General features: G+C 41.1%; 1 protein-coding gene across 1 annotated transcript; it reads right to left on the bottom strand.

The window, feature by feature from the left end:
* Positions 1 to 562: 562 nt before the first annotated feature.
* Positions 563 to 25,848, bottom strand: POGLUT1 (protein O-glucosyltransferase 1). Its single transcript, XM_027527246.1, has 11 exons — positions 25,688 to 25,848; positions 24,751 to 24,841; positions 23,313 to 23,456; positions 18,805 to 18,940; positions 16,226 to 16,347; positions 10,003 to 10,062; positions 8,505 to 8,604; positions 6,735 to 6,793; positions 5,511 to 5,678; positions 4,733 to 4,789; positions 563 to 4,147 (listed from the first exon to the last, which is right to left on the bottom strand). Exons 1-11 carry the CDS (start codon positions 25,770 to 25,772, stop codon positions 3,991 to 3,993), a joined length of 1,179 nt encoding a protein of 392 aa, XP_027383047.1. The 5' UTR covers positions 25,773 to 25,848; the 3' UTR covers positions 563 to 3,990.
* Positions 25,849 to 27,646: the final 1,798 nt, after the last annotated feature.

Below are 27,646 nucleotides of genomic sequence, written 5' to 3'. Positions count from 1 at the left end.
TCTACCTTTAAACTTCAAATCCACATTGTCTTTATGAATAATTGGCCTTATGATTAAGGCCTCATATCCCCTTAATCCCCTTCTGCCTATGCAGCCTCTCATACTGTTGTTTCTACTATGTCATCTCAACTAGAGAGCTGCTTCATGCTAGGGAGCCTGGTGTAAACATTTTCTTATCTCCCACTGTTTGTACACAGTAAATGCTCAAGTATTTGATACATTATTAAATAAATGATTTGTAATTGTATCCTTCTGCTTCACGCACACCCTCCCTTGGGATGCAGTGGGATTATGTTAAGTGAAGGCATCTTTGGTGGCACAAGAAGATGGGTTTTTACATATCCGTGTGTGCTCTCGTTCACAGAGCAGGTGCAGAGTAGGGAATTATCCTCTTCAGAACTGACCCAAAGAAGCCTACTGACATTTTTTCTCTTAGGAATTCTGGACTGAGAGACAGAGCCTGTAGTCTCTGGATCTGCATACGGCAGCACTCTAGAGACTATGCAAATTCTTGCTGAGATTCCTAGATGATACTCCCCAAATAAAGGAAAATCATTCCTTGTGTTAGCCAAGTATCTCACTTTACTCAAATCAACTGAGTTATTCTCTTTTTCTTGAAGAAAGTGTGGCTTTTATCTCTGAGAAGGAAAGGATAAGTGTGGAATTCAGCTAGTATTAAAAAACAACAACAACCTTCAAAAGTTATGGAGATAAAAAATTACTTTCAAAACCATACATTTTATATGTCATTACACCCATCTTCATATCATCTACACTGAGGTAAACAAATACATGTAAAATCTGAATAACATCTGCTGTACTTAAATACAAATGGTCTTATTAACTCTTCAAAGGACAGATGAGAATGTGCATTGACCCAATTCTTAGCGTCTTGTCCAGTCCCTCTTGAAGCCAATGGCTGGGCAGTCTGTAAACAGGATTTAGTTAAGTCCACTGTTCCCATCCATCCATCCATCCTTCCAGCATTGTTCTGTGCATTCTGTGTGAGGCACTGTGCTGGATAATGGAGAAACTGGGGTAAGTAAAACATGATTCCTACCCATCAAGAAGCTCATAGGGGAAACAAAAAAGCTCACAGGAGAAACAGTCAAATAACTACAGTACAGTGTGATGTCATATAATACAGGCTTGAGAAAAATATTATGATAGCCTCTAACTGCCTAGAGTAATGAAAATAAGGAGTCTGAGAGATAATGCTTGAGTTGGAAACACTTCCAGGGAAATGCACCCTCAGCTGCTAATCCAAAGGACAGAAAATTTTGCTCTTAGTTTTGTTGTTCAGTCATTAAATTGTGTCTGACTCTTTGTGACTGCATAGACTACAGCATGCCAGGCTTCCCTGTCCTTCACCACCTCCTGCAGTTTGCTCAAACTCATGTCCATTGAGTTGGTGATGCCATCCAACCGTCTCATCCTCTGTCGCCCCCTTCTCCTCCTGCCCGCAATCTTCCCCAACATCAGGGTCTTTTCCAATGAGCTGGCTCTTCACATCAGGTGGCCAAAGTATTGGAGCTTCAGCATAAGTCCTTCCAATGAATATTCAGAGTTGATTTCCTTTAGGATTGATTGGTGTGATCTCCTTGCTGTCCAAAATGACTCTCAAGAGTCTTCTCCAGCAACACAATTCAAAAGCATCAATTCTTTGGCAATCAGCCTTTTTTATGTTCCAACTCTCACATCTATACATGATTACTGGAAAAACCATAGCTTTGACTGTATGGACTTTTGTTGGCAAAGTGATGTCTCTGCTTTTTAATATGCTGCTAGGTTTGTCATAGCTTTTCTTCCAAAAAGTGTCTTAATTTCATGGCTGCAGTCAATATCCACAGTGATTCTGGAGGCCAAGAAAATGAAGTCTGTCACTGTTTCCATTCCCCCCCCCCATCTATTTGCCATGAAGTGATGGGGCCAGATGCCATGATCTTAGTTTTCTGAATGCTGAGTTTTAAGTCAGCTTTTTCACTGTCCTCTTTTACCCTTGTGGCTCAGCTGTTAAAGAATTTGCCTGCAATGCCGGAGACCTGAGTTGGGAAGATCCCCTGGAGAAGGGAAAGGCTACCCACTCCAGTATTCTGGCCTAGAGAATTCCATGGACTGTATAGTTCATGGCGTCACAGAGTCGGACACAACCGAGCAACTTCCACTCCACTTTCACCCTTATCAAGAGGCTCTTTAGTTCCTCTTCATTTTCTGCCATGGTATCATCTGCATATCTGAGGTTGCTGATATTTTTCCTGGCAATCTTGATTCCAACTTGGAACTCATCCAGCCTGGCATTTCACATGATGTACTCTGCATAGAAGTTATTAGTAATAAGCAGGTTGACAATATACAGACTTGATGTACTCCTTTCCCAATTTGGAACCAGTCTGTTATTCCATTTCTGATTCTTTTGCTTCTTGACCAGCATTTAGGTTTCTCAGGAGACAGATAAGGTGGTCTGGTATTCCCATCTCTTTAAGCTTTTAGTTTAGTCAGAAGAAAATTAAAACAGAACGATAATATTTACCAGGGCCTCCTATTGATAAGGCAAAACCACAGTACAACTCAGAAATCTGGACCTCTTACTGCCAGATTTATAGCACCTAAGGACACAGTCCCCATGAGTTTTTAATACTCAAAGACAAAATTCAATTGTAAACATTTGCCCTGTTCTATGTAATGATCTTACCAGAAAGTCCTCTAAGAAGGTCTGTAGGCTTATAGTTCATGAAAGGGAGTTTAAATGGCCAAATGCATGTTTCATAAATGGAAATATAGTCCCCGATTTTATATAACCGAATCTCACATTTACTAATTTTGGAACCAGTTAATACCAAACAGTTCTTAAGAGGCAAAGGAAAAAGAGTTGATTTCTCAGTGGAAATTTTGGGTCTAAAGAACAAGGATGGTTCTGAGTCACTGAACTACATGGGTTTTAATCTAACAGTTTTTCTTCATTTTTGACTAAGTACTTTAATCCCGAGATTAAACTACTATCCAAATGTCTTTTTCAAAAAGGAAAAAGGAAGCACTTCAACAGGATGTGCACTAAAACAGGCATCTCCTGTGTAAGTAAGTGCTAAAGGTGAATGCTCTAAACTCCCAACTTGACACCATTTCATACATGAAGACTCCTTGAGATCCCTGCAAGCGTGGACTGCTGCCAACTCAAGGAGAAAAAATATTAAGGGTATGTGAAGAATGAGGAAGAGTTGCTGTTTTACGCAAAATTCCTTTAAAGAGTAAGGACTATTTCCTAAATTTATCAAGAGGTTTTCAATCACTCTTTTTTGAAAGAGAACATAAAGGATGCGAAGGCACAAAAAGGGAAGCTGAAATCCAATTGCAATGACTACTCATGCAATTGGCCCCTTTCTACATGGCTTTATAGAAACCTCCTGAGTACCAAAGAGTTTACGCTTTTACAAAAGAAAGCTCCTACATTGTTGCATGGCACACTACTGCTTCCTTAGACCTTTCAGAAAATAATCCCCAAGTATTCTTTACAAACCCTAAAGGGTTTTCTATGTTAAAATACAGCGACAGAGATCAAGTGTAGAATAACTGCAGAACTGTGGTAATGAGTTGTACTAGTTTCATATGAGTGACTTTCTACTCAACAGAATGAGACAAAGGGCGTCACCCCATGGGCATAGTCAGTTTCACAGTGTGGACATACACATATGGATGATCTGAGGCACAAGCTGTGATTGGTCCTAAGAAGATGAAAGGCAGAATCAGGTTCAAAACCCACATCTTACGATTTCTGGTCCTTCTTTAGCAAAGATGTTGAGCGACTTCCTAAGTGTATTACATACAATTTGGATCTTTCTCCAAAGTTGCTCCTGGTACAGCATGATAAGGAAAACCAGATATCTGACTTGGTAACAGTATCCAAGGTATAGGTGTCACATTCACAGCAAGCTTCTCACTGTAGGATATCTGAGGTCTGATGCCATAGAGAGGACTATGGCCTGATCATGACTACTAGAGTTCAATTTTCAAAATTTTGGGAACAATCTGATCGTAGCCTTTCCTTCTTGTTACATTATAGGACAAGAATTTAGAGTATTCGGTCAACAGGTTCTCCCAGTAACAGGTGATGTCATCCATCTTTAAGTGGTTCAGAATAAACTGGCTTCCCCTAGAGACAAGATTAACAAGAACAGTTAAGGCATGACATTTGATAAAACTAGTAGCTTACATTTGAGTACTTACCTGTGCCAAGCACTGTTCAGAACACTTCATGTAAATTAACTCTTTGCTCGTAAGAACCAACTCTACAGCCATCGTATCTACTGCTGCTGCTGCGTCACTTCAGTTGTGTCTGACTCTGTGCGACCCTATGGATAGCAGCCCACCAGGCTCTCTGTCCATGGGATTCTCTATACAAGAATACTGGAGTGGGTTGTCATTTCCTTCTCCATAATCTCTACTATACACGTGCATTTGGAAATAGACATTTTTTTTTTCTTAAAAACAAATATATAAAGAGCCAATCCTCAGAAAGGGTACTTGATCTACTTCAAAGATTTCAGTCTAACTCTACAAAGGATGGGCTTGGGACATAGGTGAATGTGTAGTTTTCCCCAGGACAGCTTTGATTCTAATTATCTCTGTATAATGAGGCCGACATTCAGATAGCACCATGGTAACAACATTCTTATGACTTTAGCTTGGGAAAAGTAGGAATGATTAAAGTGGAAAAAGAAAAATGAACATAACTTACCTTTCAGCAATTTCTTGAGCTACATCATCATTTGCTTTTACAAACTGCAACAGCTCCCTAAAATGGAAAGAATTATTAGGTTTTGAAATACAGACCATGATCATTAGTACTAAGCAGAGAGATAACATACTGAGGCCTGTAGTTAATCTTCAGATATATGGATGTTGGGTTTTTTTAAAGTAAAGCTATCAGGTCCTCACAGGATCAAAATAACAACAACAAAAAAAGTACTTTGCACATAGGCGAAACAATCTGTTGTAGTTTTGGAACATATTTGGGAAAACAGAGATATATTCAATGATACACACCAAAAATCAATAGTGAAGAAAAATTTTCCCTCCTGTCTCTTCCTCTGGTCCCCAGAAGAGGGCACTGGGCTTACATTTCTGGCCCTTCTCCATATGCCGTCCTAGCTCTTCCCATCATGAGAGGAAATTTGCCTTCGTTTCACTGAGGCCAGTTCTCACACTGTATCTGAAAATTCTTTTGACGATATAACACGATTGAATACCCATATCTATTTAGTCTGAGAGATTAGTGCTTTTCAATGCATACTATCTGAATGTTACATTTTGAATCAGCATTAGAGCACTTAAAAAATTAAATCCCACTCAGTCTAGTTGGATAATAATGCAATACTATCTTTGAAAACAAAATTAAAAAAAAAAAAAAGCTTTCAGTGGAAAAAGTCATTAGGAGTAAATGTCTTGAATGGCTGGGGACTTAGAGGCAGACTGTGGGAGTCATCAGAGACTCCGCTTGAGGGACGGCTACTTACTGGACGTTGGAGAGGTCTGTTTTTACTGGGATGTAGTGAACCCATGGCTTCAGCTGTGGGTAGAAGAATTCCAGCCACTCGTCACCAACATGGAAAACAAGTGAACCACACAGAAAGAGGTGTTTGAACCGGAAACTTGCAGCAACACCCCGAAAATTAAACAAATACCTGGAAAACAGAGAGCAAAATATACTTGATACTATATTCCTGCTACCACACATGACATTTTTTTCTTATCCCCTCTTCTTCTCCCCTTTTATTACCCTCTCTTCTTTCTCTTTCCACTTTCAATTTTCAAGGACCCATCAGCATGTCCCTGTGGAGTTCCCATAAACTCCTTGCTCTTCCAGGGGTTAGAGCCTGTTCCTGGGAATATCAGCGTGAGGGGGAAAAAGAAATACTTTCTCCAGGCAGAGACAGATAGAGCCAGCAGCTGGGTGCTGGGCAGAGCGGACACAAGGCTCAATGGAAACAATATCTCACCCTTTGTTTACAAGTTTTTCTAGGCCTAAAGTCTCGAACTCATCATGGTCCCCCCGCAAAGCCTGGTTTTTCCCATAGTGTTCCCTATCTGGTCATAGGTATGCCCTGTTCCCTGTTTCCTCTTAAGAAGTCTGGAGAAGACAACCAGGCATGCCTAATCAATCTTCAAAGAAATGCCCCCTGGAAAATAAAGCTAATAACTAAGAACATTTTCTTCTCAGAATTTCTGGTACCTGTCTCTAACCAGAGCTGCTTCTACTCTGTAGTTCCCACTATGCAGTGTAATTACCATTCATTCCTCTGAGTATTCCCACTGCCCACCTCCTGACCTTGTTTTACCTTCATCTCATTCTTAGTCTTGACATTTAAATATAATACATTAGTTACATATTCCTCATTCATGTTGAACCTTAAACTATTTTTATTAACTTAATAAATGACTGATCTAACTTCAGCTCTTGGCTGTGTGGGGTGCGGAGAGGGGACCCCATCCCTTTGATTATGGGCATGCAGGCCCCCTGGAAGCAGGGACCATTGTCCCTGTTTCATTGTCTCTGCAGTTCCCACAGAACCCAGTCCAGAGCTTTGTGCACAGCAGGCTCTCAGTAAGCAATAACTAATCAATTAACGTGACTTTCACAAACCCCAGCTGGACCCTAGTATTAAAATCCTCACCCAAAGAGAAGCTATTCCAAAAGAAATAGGGAAAACCAGAAGAGTCAGGAGTCCTGGAAATCTTACTTGTATTTGCAATGATCCACAAGATGGACATCCTTAGCAGCTGGCTTTCCCAAGGTATCCTTTCAGGGAAAAGGAAGTTGTTAGTATTAGCAGCAGGGGCATTTATTGAAGACCACTGTGCAACAAGGGTCACTGAACATTTCATCAACATGACCTCCCTGAAGTCTCAGAATGCACAAACTCAGGAGGCAAGACTGTCTCACTTTATAAATGAAGCAGCCAAGGCTTTGAGAAGTTGGGAGACTTGCTCAAGGTCACACAGCTTTAAGTAGAAGAGCTTGGGCTTTAACTTGGTCTGTGTGATTTTAGAGTTTAAGCTTCCCTGGGGCCATGTGACTCTTCGTCTGCACTCAGGAGGTCATGGCCTGCAGCACAACTCACTCTGTGTAAATCATACGGCAAAGGAGCTTACAAACGGTGGCTGGTGGGCTTTAGAGGTGTAGCCCACACACAGATTTTGTTGCACTAGCAAAGTATTTGAAAAATAAATATTCAAACCACTGCCCAGCATTTGTAAGTGGCAGGATACTTCTTATAAAAACCGATTTCCACCTTTCTTGGGGAAAAAAAAAGGAGGATGTGGCAAAGAGAGCTCCTATTCTCCCTGGCAGAAATGACTGGACCTTCAGTGCTCTCTCCCGCTCACGACTGCAGCACCTGGGGGCATCAGAGTCCGAGACCCCTATCCCCTATCCATATTCCAGCCACCTTAGCAGATGGTGAGGGGAACAAGTCTTGCTTGCTTCTGCGGCCTCCCATAGCAGATGCTGTCATGAATCGATACATTTTTTCATAATTTTTATTTTTTAACAAAGTTTCTTATACTGCACCTGCTTCTGTTTGAATTAAATGATCATGTGATAAATACATGCATCTTTACTTAGTATTTCTTAGTTTTCACTTGGTTTTTCTGACAAGAAGTTTAAACATTTTCTCCTATCATCCTCAAATGGTATATGGAAATTTCAGATGAGGACATTTACAACTTAAGGGTCTTTGAATAAGGCAAGAAAGAGTTAAGAGGATAGAGATGGGACTCCCAACCAAAGAAGCCTGTCACTGCTTGTTTCACCTTAGACTCACTTGGGGAATTTTAAACAAATGAAGATGTCTATATACCATTTGCAGAGACTCTGATTTATTCTATTAATTTTTAAGCTCTCTGGTTGGATTGTATAGTCAGGGTTGAGAACCAATGGTTTAAACCAGATTTTGGCAAACTTAGTGCCCGTACGCCAGATCTGGGTCACTGCTTGTTTCTGTGCACAACCCATAAACTAAAGTTATTTTTACCTCACAAATGGCTGGAAAAAATCCAAAGGACGATATTTTTATGACATGGGAAAATTTTATGAAATTCAAATTTCAATGCCCTAAATAAGGTTTTATTGGAACACAGGCATGCTCCTTTGTTTACATATTGTCGAAGACCGCCTTCACCCTGCAGCGGCAGTGCTGAGGAACTACAGCCCAGACTGTAAGGTCCAAAAAGCCTAAAACATTTACCAGCTAGCCATTTACAGAAAATGTTTGTGACCTCTGGTTTAAACCTTCCAATTAATATAAAATATGAGTCATCATAAGGGCCCAGAAACACAATGTGAGTTTGAAAAAGAATAATTTACACATATACTAATTCTAGTCCATGGAACGGTCTCAACATTCATCCCAGCACTGAGAGGAAACCTAATGTGAAGTTCTACCCAGCTGCAATGTTCCTGGAGTGAGAATGTTCACTGCTGTAGCTCTAGTCAGATGATTGGTGATTACTTTCATAGATTTCCAGGCCTGGTTTTTGGTGTACTCTGCATCAACAAGTTTTGGGTTTTTCCGAGATAGAAGAATGAGAGGATCTCGTTCTGGACTTGTCCTATAAAAGAAACACATGACATAGAACTACGTCTCCTACACCATAAGACCACTCCCAATAGCTGAAAGGTAAGCAGTAATCGGACCCAACACGATGACCATATGCACAGATGAACAACTCACGGGTTATTTAATAGAAGAGGAGGGGGATACCAGATCCTACAGCATCTAGGTGGTCCTGGCTGTTTGCCACTGTACCCTTCAGGGCAGGGGAGTATTTGGCCCTCTCTGCTTGCATCTAGTCTTTAGGATTATGTTATACTACAGCCACATCCCAGGAAATTATTTCCCTTTTAGAAGCTTCATGTAACCTCTAATCACTGGTACTCATAGCTGTGTAACTAGGTAATCACCACTCACCAAAACAGCTACATGACCTTTGTTGGGTGTGCTCTGTAAAACCCAGTATAATATTTAAATTAAAAAGAAAACCAAAGGGCTCAAACACCTGAAAACTTATTGTAGAAAAAGTCCTAGTTATGGTTCTAGTACCAGACGATGTTGACATTTGAGGGGTCATGGACTCCCTGAGAATCTGATAACTGTGGACGCCCTCTCTACATATCCCCATATAACTTCAAGGAGTTCCTAAAAGTCTTGAAGTCCACACATGGATCCCAAGTTAAGAATCTGTAATCTGAAGATCTGAGAATCAGAGATGTTGACAAGGAACCATAAGCAATGGTTGTTGGGCTCATTTGCACTCTGAAATCCACCACCAAGTGAAGAGAGAGTGTGACAAGGACACACTAAGAAATCTGCAGAACTCTCTCCCTTCACATTCGTCTTGGTATTCATCTGTCCAACAGATACTCAGTGTGCATCTACAAGGCAGGTACTCTTCTCAACACCTGGGATATGGAGCTGAACAACATGGACTCAGTCTTCCCCTAACCTTTTTGCTTTCGCTCTACCTTCCTTCCATGCATCTCTCTCAATTTTCACCAGTTTCAGTCTACGCTTCCACCACTATTTGGCAGCCACATGGTCTGATGAAAAAGGCAGTTAGAAGAGCTAGTGATGGTTCCTGCTCTGCCATTAAGTGGGAGAGAGTCTGTGGGCACAATCATAAAGTACTCCCAGGGAACTGCAATCTCTCAGGCAAGAGGACAGCTCATTGTTCTATTCAGCATTAAATAATTAAAGCCTATCACACTCGTCACACTTTGTAAATGTCTGCTGAATGACTGGACAGATGAACTTTACTTCTTTGAATTTCAATTCAGCTAAAAGTGATTTGGCCAATAATTTGGGTTCTTCTCTAGCCTAAAATTCTGTGATTCTATGTCTTTTTCTTAGTTATCTTAGTTTTCTCTTTGAACTAGAGTTTGCCACACTCTCAAAATTGTACACATTAGCCAGAAGAGTACCTTTGTAAAATGTCAGAAAATATAATCACCTTGATCCTCGGAAATATGCTGTGGAATTTTTCTTTTTCCATGGCCACTGTGCGGCTGACCTAAAAACAGATTTCATTAGTTTCTGTGTTTCTTCCTTAACTATATAAAGAAGTGTTTGAATAATTTCTAAAGCTTAGCTGAGAGCTTTACATTTCAAAGTAAGTCTGACCCAGGCTACTCAATTCACTAGCAAGGTAATGCCCCAAATCCTTCAAGACAGGCTTCAACAGTACATGAACCAAGAACTTCCAGATGTACAAGCTGGATTTAGAAAAGGCAGAGGAATCAGAAATCAAATTGCCAACATCCGTTGGATTATCGAAAAAGCAAGGGAATTCCAAAAAACATCTACTTCTGTTTCACTGACTATGAAGTCTTTGTGTGGATCACAAACTGGAAAATTCTTAAAGAGATGGCAATATCAGACCACCTGACCTGCCTCCTGAGAAACCTGTAGGCAGATCAAGATACGGAACAATGGACTGGTTCAAAAGTGGGAAAGGAGTATATCAAGGCTGTATATTGTCACTCTGCTTATTTAACTTCTATGCCGAGTACATCACGCAAAATGCCAGGCTGGATGAATCCCAAGCTGGATTCAAGATTGCCAGGAGAAATATCAACACTTCAGATATGCAGATGACACCACTCTAACGGCAGAAAATGAAGGAACTAAAGTCTCTAGATGAAAGTTAAAGGGGAGAGTGAAAAACTGGCTTAAAACTCAATATTAAAAAAACTAAGATCATGGCATCCAGTCCCATCACTTCATGGCAAACAGATAGGGGAAAAGTGGAAACAGTGATGGATTTTCTTGGGCTCCAAGATCACTGCAGACAGTGACTGCAGCCACGAAATTAAGACACTCCTTGGAAGAAAAGCTATGACAAACCTAGACAGCAAATTAAAAAGCAGAGACATCCCTCTGCCAACAAAAGTCCATACAGTCAAAGCTATGGTTTTTCCAGTAGTCACGTACAGATGTGAGAGTTGAACCATAAAGAAGGCTGAGTGCCAAAAAATAAATGCTTTTGAATTGTGGTGCTGGAGAGGACTCTTGAGAGTGCCTTGAATTGCAAGGATATCAAACCAGTCGATCCTAAAGGAAATCAGTCCTAAATATTCATTGGAAGGACTTATGCTGAAGCTCCAATTCTTTGGCTACCTGATGTGAAAAGCGGCTCATTGGAAAAGACCCTGATGCTTTGAAAGATTGAGGGCAGAATAAGAAGAGGGTGACAGAGGATGAGATGGTTGGATGGCATCACCAACTCAGTGGAAACAAGTTTGAGCAAACTTCAGGAGACAGTGGAAGACAGGGAAGCCTGGTGTGCTGCAGTCCATGGAATTGCAAAAAGTTGGACATGACTTAGTGACTGAACAACAACGCTACTCAAAAGAAAAAGCTCTAAATGACATTATGTTCCCTTTTATTATTACTTTATCCTCTGGAGATGCTAGCTAGCAATATGCGCAAATCTACTGTTTGGTTAATAAGTTAGCAACATTGAAAGAAAAGTTCCCAAAGTAAATGACATGTTTGCTGCTACTGCTGCTGCTAAGTCGCTTCAGTCATGTCCGACTCTGTGCAACCCCATAGACGGCAGCCCACCAAGCTCCCTCGTCCCTGGGATTCTCCAGGCAAGAACACTGGAGTGGGTTCCCATTTCCTTCTCCAATGCATCAAAGTGAAAAGTGGAAGTGAAGTTGCTTAGTCGTGTCCGACTCTTAGCAATCCCATGGACTACAGCCTACCAGGCTCCTCCATCCATGGGATTTTCCAGGCAAGAATACTGGAGTGGGATGCCATTGCCTTCTCCGAATGACATGTTTAGGGCTATTTAATTCAGTACAATCAGGATTTCTTCCTTACTTTAAGCAAGAGTCTAGAGGATGAGATGGTTGGATGGCATCACCGACTCGATGGACATGAGTTTGAGCAAGCTCTGGGAGTTGGTGATGGATAGGGAAGTCTGGCATGCTGCAGTCCATGGGGTCGCAAAGAGTCAGATAGGACTGAGTGACCGAACTGAACTGATTGATAAAATTACTAGGCAACAATAACTGCAGAAAATATCAGATACCGAATCAAGGGCAAGGAAATAAATCACTTCCTGACTTTATGTTTTAGATGCATAGGAAGTATTATCAGATTTAGTCTGATTTTGCAAAGCACTCTGGTATCCTCAAACTGTACTTAGTGCTCCATAAAGACCAAGTCCGCGAAATTCAGTTCTCAGTACCAGTTACCATAACCAGCTTCCCTTGCTGAAACTGCTAGCTCACAGATGCATCATTTTTTTTTTTAAACACCAAAAACATTTTGTATCGGGGTACAGCCAAATAACAATGTTGTGATAGTTTCAGGTGACAGATGCATCATTCTTAACTTACTTTGTGGGAACCCTTCACAGATGTTTTTGCAGCGTCTTTCTCTGAAAAAGGAGGGGGTCAAACTGAAGTGGAGTTCATGAGGGATTGGTGAGCTGTTTGCTATAATGGAGAAACTTCGCACATAAACTTTTCAGGTAGAGGTACTGTTCAGATACAAATAGTGTCCCATTACTCATTTCTCTTAAGTGAGCCAGTCCTCCATATTTTCCTGGCTTATCTTCCAGTTCTTTCTCACTGGATCATCTTTACCTGATTCTCCAGTCCAACTATTTTTTGCTCTGTCCCATACTCCCTCCTAACAAATCAGAACTACTGTAGCACTGGGGGGTGAGGTGCCGGGGAGAGGGGGTTCCTAGGTGGAACTAGTGGTAAACAGCCTGCCTGCCAATGCAGGGGACATAAGAGATGCAGGTGTGATTCCTGCACATTCCTGCACACATACACACATTGTGTGTGTGTGTGTGTGTATATATACACACACACATTGTGTATATACATTTGTATATATATATATATACACACACACACACAACTCATTCTTACAACCTTACAAGATGGCTTTTATTATCCCTACTTTACACAGTTGAGGCCTTTAAGAGGCTAAGCAATTTGCCTAGCATTACACAGCTAGTAAGGTTTAAATCCAGAGTCCCTGTTTTTAAGCCCTATTCTATCTTTACTTTCCGTTCATGCACAATATTCCATTTTATAGCCACGTCATCAGAGAAGGCAATGGCACCCCACTCCAGTACTCTTGCCTGGAAAACCCCATGGACAGAGGAGCCTGGTAGGCTGCAGTCCATGGGGTCGCTGAGGGTTGGACACGACTGAGCGACTTCACTTTCACTCTTTACTTTCACGCAGTGGAGAAGCAAATGGCAACCCACTCCAGTGTTCTTGCCTGGAGAATCCCAGGGACCGGGGAGCCTGGTGGGCTGCCGTCTATGGGGTCACACAGAGTCGGACACGACTGAAGCGAATTAGCAGCAGCAGCAGCAGCAGCAGCCATGTCATAATTTACTCCATTCCTTATTGGTGAGCTTTCAGGTAGTTTTAAACTTTCTACTTTAAGAAACAACATTGAAGTGAATATCCCTGTATGTACATTTTTGCATACTTGTTTAATTACCTTCTCAGGATAAGTTCTTAAAGTAAAATGGCTGGGTCAAAGGATATACACATTTTACATTTTGATATACTGCTCAACTACCCAACCAAAAACACTGAAATTTTGAGTATAAATTTCCTTAGTCCCTGGGAAAGCTGAATTTAATATAGACAGACTTGAACCACATATCATCTGTTTTTCCTCTCCCTCATTTTTCCCACCCACCTATCCACCCCTTCAGAAGACCCATGTTAGGATTTCTGTCTTTGGGCAAGCACTAACACTGGTGCTGCCCCAGCCCTCTTTTATAACCCCACTCCTCTGCTGACAGTAGAGTGAATTCTTTAAATCCACAGCAATACTGAATTCTTCTACAGGGTGAAAAGTCAGTCTATGGGGACAAACTCCCAGAAGAGTATAAAGATGGAAACACGCCAGGCAGACACCAATGCAGATCAGGAAACAGATTACTAAAGTTTCAAGGTAAGAAATGAAATCATGAGGCTAGAGATTTTGAATGGAGGGCTCTAAAAAATAAAATTGCAATTCTAAAATCATGAATAAATTCAGCTCAAGAATAAAAGGTGAAGATATCAAAAGAAAAACATATTAACGATTTTTAAAACATATTCTATCTCCCTAAAAATTGCTTATTAGTTTACAAACAATAAGAGTACACAGTAAAAGAGAAGGATACACTTAAGAGTTGTTGCAGATTAAAACAAGTTAAAGACACATAAGGACTAAATACAACACAAGATGCTGGACTGGATCCTGTATCTGAGAAGAAATGTGTCTTATGGGATACTGTTATGACAATTCAATGTTGAATTAACATTGTTTCCTGTAACTGATAATTGCAATGTGATTATTAAGGGAACACTCTCGCTCTTAGGAATCATGCAGCAAAGAATTAAGGGGTACAGAGCCATAAAGTATGCAACATACTCTCTAATACTTCAGAAAACAAGAAATTATGCAAATATTACACATGTAGCCTACACATACATTGAAGGACACAATGAATCAAGTTATTATCTGATAGAATACCATGCAACTGTTTAAAAGAATGAGGCAGTTTCCTATGTACTGCAGCAACAGCTGCTGCTAAGTCACTTCAGTCGTGTCCGACTCTGTGAGACCCCACAGACGGCAGCCCACCAGGCTCCTCTGTCCCTGGGATTCTCCAGGCAAGCATACTGGAGTGGGTTGCCATTTCCTTCTCCAATGCATGCATGCATACTAAGTCGTTTCAGTCGTGTCTGACTCTGTGTGACCCCATGGACAGCAGCCCACCAGTCTCCTCCATCCACAGGATTCTCCAGGCAAGGGTACTGGAGTGGGGTGCCATTTCCTTCTCCACCTATGTACTGACATGGAAAGATTTCTAAGACACACCAATTAGTGGGGGAAAAGTTGCCTAAGTGGGACACACTGATAAATTTTTATAAGCACACAAAGTTTTAATATTCAGAAAAAAGTTGTTTTTAAAGAGATTTTAAAAACAAAGTAGATGTACAGCAGGTGGAAAAAGAGCTACAAAAAGAAGAATGTGAAAAGGGTATTTGCAAGCACCTGAGGGCAAAAAAAAGAATTAGAAAACTAAAGTCAAGAATAACTTGGTGAAAAAATGTTAACAACGTTATTATTTTTCTCTCTCTCAAAATTATGTTCAAAATGAAATGCTAAATAAAAAATGACAGTCTCACAGTCTGGCGGACACAGGAAATATTAACGAGTGGAAGATAATGCACTTGGAAACCTGGATTTCAGGCCTAAATTGGTTCCTTGACCAAAGTCACTTAACCTCTCTGAGTCTGCATTCCCTCATCCCTGAAAGAAAGAGCTGGACAAGAACAACGAAGTATGAGGCCAAGTTATCTTAAAAAATAATTTCCCAATTAAACCTACTGAATAATTGACTTGTTTATTTAACCAGTGGCTCTAGCAGACAAAGAGGACTACAGCCCTACATGCTTCTCCAGAAAAGGGATGTTCTCTTCATCTCATTTAAATATGTAGTCACACTTAATACAGGTGATAGATATTTGTGAAAATGAAGTTGAATTAAATTATTACTTTCTCTACATCTGAGAGAAGAACTAGAAAGACTGTGTTTCTAGAAGTTTACTAATTAGGCACCAATGTCATTTGGATCATTAATGTAAAATGTAGCTAGGTAAGAAACAACTACAGCTTGATGAATGAGACGATCTAAATTCTGAAATGATGGCAGGATGCAGACAACAGGCCAAGGCAGGTTTCAATCCTCAGTTACAGATGATCTGAAATAAGCTTGAACTTGAGATGCCGATGGGACATTTATGCCCACCCCATCCCTGCCTGAAGAGCTTGGCTCTTAATTATAAAGTACATTTATGTTCTTCCAAGTAATTTTCTATCCTTCCCCACAATATGATCATTTATTCTTTCCTACTTTTAAAAGAAATTCACTCTTAAAGAATCTTAAAAGTATAGAAAAATTTAAAGAAGAAAAAAAAGAGGCTTCTATTATCCCTCCCACAGAAGCACTGCTGACATCTTTTCTATGGATATGCAAATACTTCTATACACATATAAAATTGCTTATGCTATAAAGTGTTTTTTTGTGTTTTAGCTTAAAAGTTAGTCATTTTACAGAAAATAATTGTTTATACTTAACTGTTTACTTCAAGGTGACCCAAAAAGAGGGACAAATAAAACCTCTCTAGAGGACCTACCTTACCAGATCTTCCCTGAAGAGGTCCCACCGTCCAAGACCCATAGGATATATTGGCCAAACAGCAGGTCCTCCTTCCCAAAATGTCCAAGCAGGATACATGATATCATGGTACTCTAATGTCTTCAACAGAAAGAGAGAGGTTATTTTAAATCAGTCTTGGAGCAGAGGAAGAAGCAGCAAACTGCACTCATGTCACGGAATCTGGAAAAGGCCTTGCCCCTGTGTTACGCCATCAAAGACACATCTAAGTCTAGACTCTGGATGCTAAAAGGCAAAAATGATCATGGGTTAAAATTCATGGGCTGACTGAATCCCAGAATATGAAATCACACTAAATGTCAACTTTTCCAGTTCCCAAAAGTTGTGTTTTTCTAGAAGAAATATACTGTTGGAGGTTTTAGTTTAAGGAAACGATATACCCAATTCTGAATGACCACATAGCTTTCTCATCTTTTAACTGATATCATACTTGGAGAGTATATGGTCCTGCTGCTACTAAGTCGTGTCCGACTCTGTGCGACCCCATAGATGGCAGCCCACCAGGCTTTGCCGTTCCCTGGTATTCTCCAGGCAAGAATACTGGAATAGGTTGCCATTTCCTCCTCCAATGCATGGAAGTGAAAAGTGAAAGCGAAGTCGCTCAGTCGTGTCCGACTCTTCGTGACCCCATGGACTGCAGCCTACCAGGCTCCTCCGTCCACGGGATTTTCCAGGCAAGAGTACTGGAGTGGGATGCCATTGCCTTCTCCATATATGGTCCTACCAGTTCTTAATGATTTCCTAGATAAGTCTTATAGGAGCAAGAATTAGGAAATACAATGCAATAGTTAAGAGTGTGGGCTCTTGAGAAAGATTATCTGACTCCACCTCTTTCCAACTCTAGGCAAGTTACTTAATTTTCCTACGCTTCAGTTTCCTTATCTTTATAACTAGAGAAATGATAATATCAATAATAGTATCTATCTAACAGGCTTGTTTTAAATATTAAACGAGTTAATACATGTAAATAACTTAGAACAGTGACATATAGTAAATACTCAATAAGTGTTAGTGTTACCTAATACTGTGGCGCTTCTGAGCTCATATTGGTTGGTCAATAAGTTCTGAGTTATTTTTTGGTTATTTTTCTTTTTTAATCGGGGTCAAAAGTAATGATGGGCAGAAAGGGGGTAGGGGTATTATCCCACACCTTTTGAAAAAAGTTTGAAACCATTTGAAACCTTTATATGGTTACTTCTGTTAAAATTCTGGCCAGTGATAAGCCTCTAATTCTACTGTCTTCCACTGGAATTACATATGCAATATGCTGTTTGCCTTCTTTCAAATATTTAAAAAATGGTATGCGATTCATCAAGCACCTCAGGCATAACAGGTGCTCAAAAGAAACTGCATATTTATTATAAAGCTGACAGATGAAAATCCCTGCCTGGCAAACTAGGAGTCATTGGTTTAAAAAAAAAAGAAGCAGGGGGAAGGAATTAAAGATGAAAGGAAAGTTAGTATATTGATGATCATACTTCATTATCTGCAGAAAAAAAACAGATAAATAATAAACATAAACCCTTACTGACTTACATGGGAGCCTCTATCTGTTCTGAGAGGGCTTCATGACAAATAACGGGACCAAGCACTTTTGAGAATTGAGGCTAAACCATGGGAAATGCAACACAATGTGGCCTCAGCCCACTTGCAGCACAGGAAATAAACAAGTCTAGACAGAAAGTAAACTCTGATAAAGAAAAAGTGGGGAAAAAGTCCCTCTGCTTTGGAGACACTAAATCAGAAACAGTTCTTTTTCCCAAAGTCTGCAGGGTTTTCCCAGACCTACTCTTCTCCCATAGAGTTTTCCATCCACTCTCTTCTAGCCTCCCCCATCCCTGCCCCAAGTGCTTTCATATTTAGTCCCTAGGGAATGAAGGCCCATTCCTGCTAATACACCATTTGCAAGAAGCTGAGCACTAAGATATTAACTGTGCCCTATTCTCCAAGCCCACAAGCATGTTCCAGCACTCCTATCTCTCCATAACGAGACTCGAAGATCACCCTCTCACATGTCCCCCTCAGGTACCTCAGGCCTATCCCCTCAGTGTACTGTTTGGGTGCAAACTGTGTGGTTATTTGAGAACCTTTAGTCTGACCATTAGCCTGGCTAGGACCCTGGGATATAGTGGCCAGGCAGATGATACGCAGTAGCATGGGGGATATATACATTGTAGGAGCTCAATATTTTTGTTGAAAGTCCATGAGCTTTCTTGGGTCACTCTCTCCCATGCTCTGCAGGTTCTCTGAACCCCACCTCCAATGTCTTAGAGGTTCCTCAGGCTTCTCTCATTCCTCACCCTCCACCCTCAGCCCTAGCTAAGATCCCAAGCAATCATACTCATCACTTACAGGTCCTCACCTCCTCCTCAGTCTTATCATTCAATGACTGTGAAGCTAACAGGGACACAGACCCGCTTTGGAACCTCAGGCCTCATCCACACCATTACCCATCAGACTCTGCCACATTCAGTCATCTCCTGCTTATGACCTAGAATACCACCCTCCATCCCCTCAGACAGCCCTTTCTGTACTTACCTTACTGAAGGAGAAGATTGGAATGGCAGGCTCCATCCATTTAGGAACCTGAGGATAATCTCGCACATTGATCACCATCTCCATGTCAGGGAGGCGCCCAATAACTTCCAAAATAAAGTGTTCAACACCACTACACCTGTCAACCAGAAATACCACAACTTCACCAGATCAGTGCCTGCTCTCAGACAAGGCAGGGTCCCACTGACACTTTAAAGGTAAGACAACCCAGCATTCAGATCACTGGCCTCCTGCAAAGCGTCCTGAGAGCAATGCTTCTGAAAGGACTATTCCACTCTTTCATGTGGTGCAAGTTATCTTTTCTGGCTAAGCTTCTCCAGCTTACAATAATAAAATTCTCCAACTAGAGCATCCTAAGTTTGATGGGAACATTATTGCTACTCCTATCACTTCCTCTCCTCTTTTCATTTCCAGCATTTATTTCTCCTACATGGAATAGTTTAATTAGTAAGCAAGATGTAAATTTTGATAGGAACTGGAAAAGCTGATTTTCTAATTATGTCCCCTGGGCTTTGCGTCTCACAAGGACATTATTTTTATTTCCACCATAACTAAGTCTCATAGTTTATGAGGAAGGATAAAGAACCTTTCATTACCTTCAACCTAAATACAGAACATTCTCAAGAGCAGCTTTGCAAGCCAGAAAGAATGCCAGGTACGGAATCACAAAGATTGTAACATAGCTTTCAGAACAGATTTTCTAAAAGGATTTCTGGAAAGAAAGTAAGTATACACTGAGAGCTAACTTTCCTGCCCCATCCTTGAGGTCCGGACCAGCACAGTACTGGTAGCAACATTCCAAAGTCTGACCAAAATTTTCTGGCAGTGTGATAATGACTGATTTATATATAGGGTGATGACTACATATCAATATATAGGGTGATTACTAAATATCAATCGTTCATAAACGTAAGAAAAGATGGTCAACTGTACTACTAACAAATAAATGCCCCCAAAGCCACAATTATAAAAACAGAGAATAAAATGGTGCTTATCAGAGGCTGGGGAAAGACGGGATAGGACAGATGTTGTTTAAGGGAACAAAACTTACAAGGAGCAATAAATAAGCCATAGGGATCTAATGCACAGTGAAATGAATATAGATAACAAAATGGTATGATAATTATCAAACTTAAGAGACTATAATTTAATCATTTCCACTACTAAAAAAGAAAATAATTATGTAACATGATATAGAAGTGCTAATTGTTGCTACAATAGAAATCATATTAAAATAAACTTATCAGACTAATGTTATACACCTTAAATTTACACATTATATATTAAATATATTTCAACAAAAAAGTATCAACATGACAAAAGAAAAAATCTAGTGAAGCTACATGCTACTTTCTACCAATCAGATTGTCAAAGATCAAAAGAGCCTGATAATACATAGTGTTACTGAGTGTGTGAGGTCTGTTCTGAGCATGTGATAAGAGGGTGGAATGTGTAAAAACAACCTCTTTGGAGGACAATTTGCTCCTATTTATTGAGATTTAAAAACACTTTATTTGCCCAATTAATTTTACTTCTATACTGTAGATATATTTACAAAGGGACTTCCCAGGTGGCGCTAGTGATAAAGAACCCGCCTGCCAATGCAGGAGACCCAAGAGATGCGGGTTCGATCCCTGGGTCGGGATGATCCCCTGGAGGAGGAAATAGCAACCCACTCCAGTATTCTTGCCTGAAGAATCCCATGGACAGAGGAGCCTGGCAGGCTACAGTCCATGGAGTCACAAAGAGTCAGACACGACTGAAGCAGCTCAGCATGAGTGTTCAAAAGTCTAAGTTCAAGAACGCTCACTGCAGCGTTGTTTCCATTAGTCAAAAATTAAAGGGGAGAGATGGGGAATAATTAAGCATTCATTGATACAGAACTGAATAAAGAAATCCATACAATGGGATTTTTATGCTGCTATGAAAGAGTTCTCCATGTACTACTCCTATGGAACAATTTCAAAATCTACTGATACATGGAAAGGAAAAGTAAATTGCAGAACAGAAGATACAGCATATTCTGGTTTGCTGGTGAATCTAGACAATTGTATATGCAGATTATTTCTGGCAGGATATACAACTGTAGCTGTCTCTTGAGAGGAAGACTCGGGACTAGTGGTATGGTGGAGGGCATCATTGTATATACTTTTGAGTTAACCAAGTATTTTACCATGTGCATATAATACTCCTTTGATGTTAAAAAAATTACTAGTTACAAAGTTTAAAAAATGTATTATTATATTTTATTATATATTATTAATTATATAATAATATTATTACATATGATTATAATAATACATTTACATGTATTTACATTTACATGTTAACAGCTAAAACATTTGCTATTTTCTTTCACACCTGGCTTTTAAAATAGCACTCTATCACGTACTGCATGATTCTATTTATATAAAACTCAAGGAAATAATCCATAATGAGAGAAAGCAAATCAGTGGATACCTGAGGACAGGGATAGGACAGGAGGAAGGCATGACAAGGAAAAGGGGAAAGAAGGGCCACAAGGTAACTTTTGTAGTGACAGGTTCATTATCTTGGCTACAAATACATATATATATATGAATATATATTAGATACATATTTTGATATATGTATCAAATTGTACACTTTAGATATGTGCAATTTATGTCAACCATACTTCACTAATGCTATTATTTTAAAAAAAAAATGTTATTCTCTATCTTTGAAATGATGCATCTCCAGGTGCTTAATTAGATGGTGCTCCAGTTCCTTAGCTCATCCTTGAAATGGTGAGTTTACATGTCCTTTTGTTCAGAACTGAATTCTTTAAATGTCACTGATATTTCTCAAACTGGGTGAATTAAAAGATCTAGACCTAGAAAGATACTACTTTTGGCCAGATAAAAGTCTGAGATATTACACAACTGTGTCCATTTCATTAAGCTGGTTCTAAATATTTTGTTTTGTTTCTCTTTTATTTAACTCTCAATTCTTTAGCTGTGTATGTAATTGGGGCAGGGAACTTTCAATGTATTAGAACTCTAGACGATTTTATTGCCAATGAAAGGTCCCATCCTCTCTTAAGAATATTTCTAAGAGCTCAAGATTCTGACCACAATGCTCTGGAGTCAGGAATAAGAGCTATGTGCCTTGCAGAAACTTTGAGAGCACAATTTAATTCGATCCGGAGATTGTTCAGCTAACTATCAAACACTGGAAAACCTTTTAAAGTCCAAAAGGATCTATATTCATATTTTCTTTCTCATTTGTAGAAATCACAAATTCCTCTATACTCATAATTTGTAGTTAAAGTCTCTACTATTGCTCCAAGTAATGAAACAAATGTCTATTTAAAATATCTCAATGATTTTCCCCACTACCACCTTACTTGCCCCTGACACTTGAAAACCAAAATTGTGATTACCTCAGAATATGGGATATTAAATGATCTTTATATTTTTCTGTTGTTGTTTTTATGTATTTTTGACAGTGAAAATACACTACTTTGTAATGAAGTTATTATGACAAAATATAAATCCTTGTGACCAAATAGATGCTTGTTTTTTTACAATACTGCTCATTTATTTTACTTGTAATGGCATACGTCATTTAGAAAAAAAGGTCTTAGTAAGGGAATACTCTGCCTTTGTAATTTTATAAAGATTTGAGGGTTTTTTTTTTTTTAAAAAAAAAGGACTCCTGGGAATTCCCTGGCGGTCCAGTGGTTAGTACTCTGAGCTCTCACTTCACTTCCCCGGACACGGGTTCAATCTCTATTTTGGAAACCAAGATCGCACAAGCCAGGCAGCTGCGCCAAAAAAAAAAAAAAGGCTTGAACGAGGAAGGTTTATTATTTGTTGTAAATAATGCTGCCTAAGGGCAATTTCCAGGCTCAGTCTGTGACCCTCCCCATCAGCCTTTAGCCCACTGATAAGGAACTTCAGCTCTCACAGCTAAAGTCCTGCCCAGAGTGGCCTGTGTAATCTGCAGCCCTAGTTATTTCTCTTGCCTTTCTGCCACCTTTCTTTGAATAGTCAGTATCTAGAACAATAGCTGTCCCCTGACAATCAGTCATCGCTTCTTCTTCAACCCAGCTCACTCACACTAGTTAACATTAGCCTGTGTCCTGCAGCTGCTGTATCTGGAGAAGAAGGGGTAGAGCCAGATCCAGTACAACCAGTGATGTGCCCCAGCCTTACAAAGAGAGAGGAGACAGATGTCACTATTGTGTGGTCCTGAAATGTGAGGGTTTACTTCTAAGTCCCTTTAATTGGACTATATTAGAGTGTCAGTTGCTCAGCCGTGTCTGCTCTTGTGACCCCATGGACTGAAGCTCACCAGGCTCCTCTGTCCATGGAATTCTCCAAGCAAGAATACTGGAGAGGGTTGCCATTTCCTTCTCCAGGGGATCTTCCCAACCCCAGGATTGAACCCGGGTCTCCTGCATTGCAGGTGGATTAGTATTAAGTAAGCAATAAGGTCAGAAAATATATGTACCTTACAGCTCTTACCTTGAGGGGAACATGCAGTCACTTTCCCGGTATAATCTGTTCTTAATTATCTGATAGTGGGTCCCTAGCTTCCGTCTGACTACCTCTGCCATCATCTTCCTGGAGATACCGCCTCGGAAAGGAGTTAGATCCTCTTCTATGACACTGGAAAAGAAGGGGAATCATCAAGGAAAGCAGCCCAAGAGAAGGGTACCATCCCAACTCTTCCTATCTGTAGGTCTGGGCTCAGTATTAGAGAGCATAGAAAGCTTCGGGAAAGAAGAGGGAGCAGGAATGAGCAACCTCTTTCCCAGAAGCACCACAGGTAACCTAAAATAACAACAAAGCAACAGAAACGAAAAAGCAAGCCAATATCGAGCATCTCTTCCCCCTCCCTCCACCTGGCCTGCCCCTCCCTTGCCTGATGCATATTCCTTCTCAATACTCCTGTCACACCTGTGTCCTCCCAGTCACTGCAGTCCCGCTGACCTTTCCTTCTCCGAATCCCACAGAAGGCATAGCTTATGCCTTACAGCTTGAAACCAAGTCTTACGTTCTAGCCTGTTCGGCCCCTACCACCCCACATACTCCAGCAGTATGTGTGACTGACAGGAGTAACTAGGAATTACACTATTTTGTATCCCTTTTAAGGCTTGGTACAAACCAAGTTTTCAGTAAGTATCACATGCATCAGGTAAATTTTTTGAGGAATTATAAAATAATGAATGTAATGAGGAGTTAAAGGACTGTTATTTAACTGATAAGGAATCTGATATCTAGAGAACTGACTTGGATCTGAGACCTGAATCTGGCACTAGAATGTAAGGCTGATTTCAAAGTAATCTTTCTACCATCACACCCTAGCCTTAATTTGCATACATTAAAAGATAACCAACAGGAAACATAATTTGATTCATTTAAAAATATGTTCATTCCTTCAACAATATTTATGGAGTACTTACTGAGAGTAGGGCTTCCCTTGTGGCTCAGCTAGTAAAGAATATGCCTGCAATGAGGGAGACCTGGGTTCCATCCCTGGGTTGGGAAGATCCTCTGGAGAAGGGAAAGGCTACCCACTTCAGTATTCTGGCCTGAAGAATTCCATGGACTGTATAGTTTACACGGTTGCAGAGTCAGACACAACTGAGTGACTTTCACTTACTGAGAGTCAGCACCAGGAATACAACAGCCAATGTAGGACATATGCCTTGACCTCAAGAAGCTTTCAGTCCAGTGGGGAATGCAAACAAGTACATTCCTACAGGGAGTTAACAGGCAATGCTGAGACCACCTGGGCCTCTACTATCCCAGTGTATTTTTATTCTCTAGAAATCAGAAAACCACCTCAGGGACCCTGTCTGCTCTCTGACCACTGCAACCAAGGTCTCTTGGGGATTTTAGGGGATTTCCTCCTGACAAGATCTAAATTCTTAAAGATGGGTGAAAGAAAAGAACTCACCCGTGGTAACAGCTGCAGTTTGGACTTGAACATGGTTCGTAATTCTCCAAAGCCCTGTTAATTTGGTCAATAAATACTTTCCATTTTGAACCTTCAAAAAGTGAAAAAAATGAAGGTTAACAAAACACCCCTGAGTATTCTTATTCACTAGCAGCAGGTAAGTAGAATCCACAGAAAGCCAAAACTTTTATTAGACACCCCCTTTTCATCCCACTGGTGGAAATGGACAGCCAGGAAGGTTTCATTCTACAGCTCTCCAGCACTCAGGTCAAGTCTGCTCCTCTACTCTGGCTGCCAGACATCCAAGAAAGGGGAAAATTTCCAAGCTTAATGCCCGGCACTCAGAAGGTTACGGATAAATTGGTCACACAGATACTCAGTTTTTACTAATCAAACTGAGCCCTATAAAGAGGATCGATTAAAAGCCACAGTAATTAACCCTCCTTTAATCTCTTCACGCAATGGACTAAGAACACTACACACACACACACACACACACACACACACACACAATGGACTACGAACACTACACACACACACACACACACACAATGGACTACGAACACCACACACACACACACACACACACACACACACACACACACACACGAATTATCCCCCAGTGTGTCTTAGGGAGGTGCAAGGTAGCCAAGCGTGGGCCATACCCGCTGTGGGCATGCCCTCCCCTACCCACTATCGCTCTGAATTCTGTAGGATGGGTTACTCTCCAGGGTTCTAGGCAGGAGAAGCAGTGCCGGACACCCAGAGGCTCTCTGCTCCGAAGAGCCGCCGTGCCCGCTGCCCAGCTCTGCGCCGCAGCGGCCACAGCACGAAAGCGGCGCCAGCAGCGCGGGAGAGCGAGGGGCGCGGGAGAGCGCCCCGGAACGCGGCCAGACCCCGAGCCCCATCGGTGAGCCCGGCCCTGTACGGAGCACACCTGACTCCTTCTCGCGGCCCGGCACCGGGGGCAGGAGTAGCAAAAGCAGCCACAACCAAAGCTGGGAGGACACCCCCAGCTCCATCGCCTGCCACCCAACCGCGGAGTCCCAGTTGCTGCGCGGACGAAAGCGGAGCCCCGCACAAAGATGGCCGAGGAGCCGCACCACGTGGGCGGAGGGCCGCCCAGCGCAGTGACGGCAGAGCGCCGCTCGGCCTCCCGGTCCTGGTCCCGAGCCCAGCAAGCTGCGCAGCTTCTCTGGTAAGGCGGCACAGGTAGTCAGCCGCTGACGTGCTTGTTTGTTTAGAGCTGAACTCGCACTCTTTATATATACATATATATATGCATCTCTCGACTGAGCGACTTCACTTTCACTTTTCACTTTCATGCATTGGAGAAGGAAATGGCAACCCACTCCAGTGTTCTTGCCTGGAGAATCCCAGGGACAAGGGAGCCTGGTGGGCTGCCGTCTCTGGGGTCGCACAGAGTCGGACACGACTGAAACGACTTAGCAGCAGCAGCATCCATCTCTCAGATAAAATCGAATCGCAGGAGAGAATGAATAAATGGCACCCTGGGGAAAAATGTCTATTTGTCCTTTACATTCTGTAACATCTTGAAAACGTCTTATTCTCCGCAGCCAAAAAACTGAAAGCCAAAAGGAAACATTTTTTCACCCAAAGATTTACAGTCAGTGGCACAACCCGGGCTAGCAGTTCTTTCCACGGCCTCAAACTGCTTTTTTTTTTTTTTTTTTTTACTAAATAGCATAGATTTGAGCACCTGAATGTCTACAGTACTGTTAGACGTCAAATGATTGCAAATAGTATATAGCACATGTCTCTTTGTAATAGCAATTTATAACAGTCGGGGTGACTCAGGGGGAAAAAAAAAACGGAGGACAACATTATGCTGTAAAATGTAGGCATATATGGTGATATACAGTTGCAAGTATGTATCTATTTTATAAAATGTGCATGGTGACACCTAGGCTCTGTGGAAATACAAGATGAGATTTGTGCCCTGAAGGAATTTAGATCTAGTAGAGAGAAATATATTCTTCCCGGGAGCTTATTTACAATTTAAGGCAATAACTAGATGCTACTGGTTTCAGTGGAGGGAAGATCAATATGGAAATCTGGAGAAAGAGGCAGGAAGGGTGTATTGTATTCCAAGCTGAAGAAAAGGAGATGTTGCAGTTCATGAATATTGTGCTAGAGATGCTGAAAGAGGGGAACCCATAATTTGCAGGTGGGAATAGAACCTGGGTTGATGGTAATGAAGCATTTAGGATGTATGCTGAGGAATGGTGGAAGATAAAATAATGTTGATTAGTTAGGAATGGCTATGTAACTCATTTTGGGTGAGTGGGGAAGAGAAGAAAATGAATCCTTAATACTGTATCTTACAAGCCTTTAGGACTCCAAATGAAAACAAGTGTTCCTTTTTCTTCCAGGAAGGTGAGCAATACTTCAAAGTGAATAATTAATCAAAAGTCCACCAAGCAAGGTACTACATAGATGACCTTCCCTTCAAAGTTAGTTTAAAATAAATATAGTGGAAAACAAACATCCTTCCCTTCAAAGTTAGTTTAAAATGAATATCAGATCAGATCGGATCAGATCGGTGGCTCAGTCGTGTCTGACTCTTTGCGATACCAGGAATCGCAGCACACCAGGCCTCCCTGTCCAACACCAGCTCCCGGAGTTCACTCAGACTCAAGTCCATCGAGTCAGTGATGCCATCCAGCCATCTCATCCTCTGTCGTCCCGTTCTCCTCCTGCCCCCAATCCCTCCCAGCATCAGAGTCTTTTCCAATGAGTCAACTCTTCGCATGAGGCGGCCAAAGTACTGGAGTCACAGCTTTAGCATCATTCCTTCCAAAGAAATCCCAGGGCTGATCACCTTCAGAATAGACTGGCTGGATCTCCTTGCAGTCCAAGGGACTGTCAAGAGTCT

This window comes from Bos indicus x Bos taurus, chromosome 1 (genome assembly GCF_003369695.1).
Source record: "Bos indicus x Bos taurus breed Angus x Brahman F1 hybrid chromosome 1, Bos_hybrid_MaternalHap_v2.0, whole genome shotgun sequence".
In the NCBI taxonomy this organism is placed as follows: Eukaryota; Metazoa; Chordata; class Mammalia; order Artiodactyla; family Bovidae; genus Bos; species Bos indicus x Bos taurus.
The sequence above is the reverse complement of the archived record's forward strand: the minus strand, read 5'-3'. Positions and strand labels throughout refer to the sequence as shown.

Coding starts and splice junctions, on each gene's coding strand:
- POGLUT1 (XM_027527246.1), bottom strand. CDS start 25,772: ATGGAGCTGGGGGTGTCCTCCCAGCTTTGGTTGTGGCTGCTTTTGCTA. Junction 4,790..5,510: donor ACAGACCTCTCCAACGTCCA/GTAAGTAGCCGT, acceptor TTTCCATTTTAG/GGAGCTGTTGCAGTTTGTAA. Junction 4,148..4,732: donor GCTCAAGAAATTGCTGAAAG/GTAAGTTATGTT, acceptor TCTTGTCTCTAG/GGGAAGCCAGTTTATTCTGA.